At 51.1% G+C, this 5,516-nt stretch overlaps 1 protein-coding gene across 1 annotated transcript in view; it reads left to right on the top strand.

Moving 5' to 3' along the window:
- Positions 1-2,009: 2,009 nt before the first annotated feature.
- Positions 2,010-5,516, top strand: part of LOC143039056 (uncharacterized) — a 3,879-nt gene continuing 372 nt past the window's right edge. Inside the window, exons 1-9 of the mRNA XM_076208908.1 lie at positions 2,010-2,144; positions 2,327-2,662; positions 2,792-3,247; positions 3,682-4,058; positions 4,143-4,594; positions 4,654-4,875; positions 5,014-5,070; positions 5,112-5,248; positions 5,376-5,516. The exon at positions 5,376-5,516 is cut by the window's right edge and continues 372 nt beyond it. Of these exons, the coding sequence (XP_076065023.1) occupies positions 2,010-2,144; positions 2,327-2,662; positions 2,792-3,247; positions 3,682-4,058; positions 4,143-4,594; positions 4,654-4,875; positions 5,014-5,070; positions 5,112-5,248; positions 5,376-5,516 (2,313 nt within the window). The remainder of the gene's footprint in view (positions 2,145-2,326; positions 2,663-2,791; positions 3,248-3,681; positions 4,059-4,142; positions 4,595-4,653; positions 4,876-5,013; positions 5,071-5,111; positions 5,249-5,375) is intronic.

The raw sequence follows: 5,516 nt of genomic DNA, 5'->3' as shown, positions 1-5,516 counted from the left end.
TCTTCGTGAAGACCGAGGTAATTTAGTTAAACTGATTCTGCAGAAAGTCTCTTCAGGAATTCTGTAGAAGCACGCGCACGCACGCGCACACACACACACACACACACACACACACACACACACACACACACACACACACACACACACACACACACACACACACACACACACACACACACACACACACACACACACACACACACACACACACACACACGCACGCACACACACTCACACACACGCACACACACACACACACACACACACACACACACACACACACACACGCACGCACACACACACACACACACACACACACACACACACACACACACACACACACACACACACACACACACACACACACACACACACACACACACACACACACACACACACACACACACACACACACATATATATATATATATATGTATATATATATATATATATATATATATATATATATACACATATATATACATACATATATGTATACATATTTCGCATTAATTGTTCAAAGAAAAAATCTACAAAACTGCTCCAACCAGCGTAATCTTATTTATCTCGAAACAAGATATACGTCTAAGACATCCTGGATTAATCACCGAATCAAGTTTGAAAATCAGAAAAGAAATGTGCCGTAATAAATACCTATTTGGCTATTTGTTTTTTTCTTTTTTCTTTTTTTTTCTTTTTTTTCTTTTTTGTTTCGGCCTACGCGTCCCAAAACAGGAAAACTCGATTATTGTCCAATTGTGCCATGGCCGACCACAGCTGAAACCCAGCGCGCCAGACACATTATGGAGGAAGTGTGGGTAGGTGGGGAGGAGGAGGTGGAGGAGGAAGTGTTCGAGGAGAAGGGCGGGGCACCAAAATGGAAGGGGAAGGATGGAGGAGGAAAAGGAAAGAAGAAGGTGGAGAAATGAAGTTGTGGAGGAGGAAGTGTACGAGGAGAAGAGTGGGCACCAAATGAGGGGGAAAGATGTGGAAGGAGGAAGAAACCTAAGAGGAAGAATGTGTATGTGTCGGGGGGAGTGGAGATGGTAGTGTAGGAAAGGAAGAACGGGGCACTAAATGGAGGGTGAAGGCAGGAGAGGAGGAAGAGGAAAGAGGAAGGTGGAGGAGAAGTGAGGATGGGGCGAGGATCGAGAACAGACGATCTAAGGAGGAGGAAATAGAGGAGGGGTGTGTGGCAACACGCCACTGCTAGTGTCCCCTCAAGGCGTATAGTTTTATGATATAATATAATCTATAATCCTTGACAAACAATTATATATGTCGATTGTATTTAAATTGTATATTATAAATATTATGTCACATACATTGATGACCATTATTTTGTAAAATGTATTTATATATAATATTATTTGCATAATCTTTACAAAGCCTTAATATATTCACTGTGTATAGTTTATGTCATGGCGGACGGGCAAATAAATAGCAAGTCCAGAAGAAATTTGAATTTTCATTAATCCTTCACTTAAGGACGATACCATATACTATGATGTGGTCACTAACCACATCAATTGATGACCCCTTCGTGTGGGCCGGACCAATCGCCATGGTGTGGTAACTAACCACATCAATTAAGGACCCTAAAAGTGGACCTCAACGCAGTAGCCGCCACCGCCACTGCTTGCCTCGCCGCCGACTGCCCCGCCTCCTGGAGTGGACTGCCAGCCGCCGCCTGCCCCGCCTCGTGGAGTGGACTGCCAGCCGCCGCTTGCCCCGCCTCCTGGAGTGGACTGCCAACCGCCGTCTGCCCTGCTTCCTGGAGTGGACTACAGCCCAGCAGTCTCCGTGGACCGCACCTGCCCCGCCGCCGCCCTATTCGCCGGCCCCAGCCTCCGCCTGCCGCCTCTGCCGGAGTGGAGTCCCAGCGCCGCCAGCCCCCGCCGCCGAAGGGGACTCCCACTGACGCCTGATATCCGTGACCGCCGCCAGCCCCAGCCGATGCTGCAGTGGACCGCCCCAGTTGTCGCCGCAGGACCGACGCCCTAACCACCATGGACCAGTCTGTTCCTACCTCAGCGGACGTGGTTCCTATGGAAGAACCGCCCACCGACCCGCCCCAGCAAACTGCAACCCTATCTGCCGTCCATGCCTTTCGTGCACCACTTTTCCTCAGTCACGACCCAACTGTGTGGTTCAACATTCTAAAATGTAATTTCAAGTCCTCGCGCATCTCTACTAACCTCGACATATTCAGCAACGCCTGATCCCTTCTTCCTCCGGACGTCTTTTCTCGTGTATCTGACGCTATTTCCACAGCGTTAATATCCGACACTCCGTACGTAGACTTAAAGGACGCTATCCTTGCCAGATCCAGTCATCTGTCGCTACATGCCTTCAAGAGCTTCTCTCTAAGGAAGAACTAGGCAACGAGAGACCGTCAGACCTGCTACGCCGCATGAAGAATCTCCTGGCAGATAAGTACGACACATTCGATAAGACCCTTTTTCTCCAGTTGTTCTACCAACGCCTGCCCGCCACTATCCAGCGTAGCCTCTTCACTGTGAAGGGCCAACTTCCCGTGGAGAAACTCGCCACACTCGAAGACGAACTCATCGCAACTGTTTCTTCACCCTCCGTTTCCCACGTCAAGACAGACCCCCTCTACGAGCGCCTCGTCGATGTGGTGACTCAGGTCGCACTGCAAGTTAGCGAGCTCTAAGAACAAGTTCAAGCAGCAGACCGCCGTAATTTTTTCCGCAGGCAACGTTCCAGATCCAGACTAAGATCCAAGAGCACGGATTGCACCCCAGCGGTATGTTACTACCATACCCAGTTCGGGTCTAAGGCACGCAACTGTAACCAACCCTGTGCCTTCACCCATTCCCCCACTTTAAACTCCAACGGCGAACATGAGGTGCATAATGTTCGCCCCTCCTCCTCACAACTCCTCTTCATAAAAGACCCTCTGATGAGCCACTTATTTCTTATTGGCACCGGTGCTGTAGAAAGCATACTTCCTGCTACAGCCGGTTCAAGGACTTTAACACCACTCACTTCCCTCTACACAACCAACAAGACGAAGATCGATGTCTTCAGGAAATCTACCCTAACCCCCCTCTCCCTCAACCTCCGTCGTGCTTTCGAGTGGACGTTCTACGTCACCGACGTATCTCAACTAATCCTCGGAGCAGATTTCCTCAACCACTATGGTCTTCTCGTAGACATACAGCGCCGTCGCCTCTACGATGTCTCAACGCACCTCTCGTCCTACGGCCACACTCGACCTAGCGTTAGTACCAGCATCTCTGTCACCAGTCACGACACCCCTTTTGCTTCCCTACTGCAATAGTTTCCCACCCTCACTCAGCCACATCCATGCACGCCGCCGATACGTCACCACGTTGAGCATCGCATCGTCACTTCTGGCCGCCCAACCCACGCCAAGCCACGATGTCTCGCACCTGAACGACAACGCATCGTCAAGACCGAGTTTTAGTCCCTTATGCGCCAAGGGATAATTCGGCCCAGCAACAGCAACTGGTCTTCAGCGCTTTACGTCGTTCCTAAGAAGAGCTGTGATTTGCGACTGTACGGTGACTACCGTTCACTGAACTCCCAAACTGTCTTCGATTGATACCCCATCCCCAACATCCAAGAATTTGGCTCCCAGTTCTTCGACTGTACCATCTTTTCTACGGTGGATCTTTTTAAGCCTTTCATTAGATCCCTGTCCACCCCGATGGCATCCCGAAGACGGCCATTACCACCCCATTTGGCCTCTACGAGTACGTCAGGATGCCCTTCGGCCTGAAGAATGCAGCTCAGACATTCCAGCGCTTCATTGACGAAGTTCTACGTGGCTTACCCTTCTGTTTTGCCTACATAGACGACCTCCTCATCGCCAGCCCTGATGAAGCCACCCACCGCCGTCACCGTCTAAGAGACTACGAAATCCAAATCAACGCCGTCAATTCGAAATCTGTGTTTGCATCCGTAGCTTTCTTCGGGCACACTGTCTCCTTCACTGGTACATCGCCTCTGAGTACCAAGTGTGATGTCATCCACCAGTTCCCGAAGCCCTCCACTCAGAGACAACTCAAGTAGTTCTTAGGTATGATAATCTTTTACAATCGCTTCATCCCTAAGTGTTACCTCATGTTGCAATCTTTGTATTCTCTCATTAGGCCTTGCAAGCGTGGTCAGTCCATTAAGTTCGCTTGGTGTCCTGAAGCCGACGAAGCTTTCGCTTCTGTGAAGACTGCGCTGGACACCGTCGCCACCCTCAGTTTCCTTGCCCCGGAGGCCCTCACATCCATCACCATTGACGCCTCCAACGACGGAATCGGCGCCGTCTTGCAACAGTACGTCGACAGTGCTTGGAAGCCGCTCGCCTTCTTTTCCAAGAAACTGAGCAAAGCCGAGAAGAACTACGGCGCATTCGACAGGGAGTTGCTTGCTGTCTACCAAGCAGTCCAACGATTCAGGTATTTCCTTGAAGGTCAACAGTTCATCATTTTCACAGACCATAAACCCCTCACCACCACCTTCCACGCTAACAAAGCCAGCTATGCCCCTACTCAGCTCCTCCACTTACGGTACATTTCTCAGTTCTCCACAGATATTCGTTACGTCCAAGGTACTGACAACGCACCCGCTGACGCCCTCTCAAGGAAAATTAATTCCGTCTCTTCGTAGTCTCCTGTCATCGACTACGCCGCTATTGTAGCAGCACAGGCCAACTGCGACGACTTGCAGAGACTGTTGGACAACCCTTCCCTCAGGTACCTGGCACAGACATCCGTCTGTATGCTGACGTCTCCACCGGCAACCTTCGCCCCTTTCTCCCTACATCCGGCATCAACTCTTCCGCCACCTTCATGACTTTGCACACCCTGGCATCCGTGCATCCCAACGGATGTTGACATCCAAGTTCATCTGGCCAACCATCAACAAGGACGTCAGGCACTGGGCCCGCACCTGCCTCCAGTGCCAGGCTTCGAAGGTAACGCGACACACGTTTTCCCCACTAACTTCTTTCCCACTTGTCTCTACCAGGTTCAGCCACGTACACGTCGATATCGTCGGCCCCCTCCCATACTCCAGCGGCTACAAGTAGGTGTTTACCTGTGTCGACCACTTCACTCGTTGGTCAGAGGCGATTCCCATTCCTGACATCAACACCGACACCGTTGCACGAGCGTTCGTCGACAACTGCATTGCTCGCTTCGGTGTTCCGACCAACCTAACCTCGGACAGAGGCAGCCAGTTCAAGTCGACTCTCTGGAACAAGGTAATGGCCCTCCTTGGTATCCGCCGTTACCGTACTGGCAGTTACCATCCCCCAGGCCCACGGCATAGTAGAGCGCTTTCATCGCCAGCTCAAGGCCACCCTCTAAGCCCATGCTCTTAACAACGAGCTCTGGTCAGTGGCGCTGTCCCTTGTGCTCCTTGGCATCAGGACCTCCCTCAAGGTTGACATTGGCTACTCTCCTGCTGAACTCGTTTTCGGTATCACCCTCAGGCTTCCCGGAGAATTCGTCGCTGACGTGCCTCACTCC

This window comes from Oratosquilla oratoria, chromosome 25, assembly GCF_046742065.1.
Source record: "Oratosquilla oratoria isolate Oo_2021 chromosome 25, ASM4674206v1, whole genome shotgun sequence".
NCBI lineage: Eukaryota > Metazoa > Arthropoda > Malacostraca > Stomatopoda > Squillidae > Oratosquilla > Oratosquilla oratoria.
Note: the sequence above shows the minus strand (reverse complement) of the source record. Positions and strands in the feature narration are given on the sequence as shown.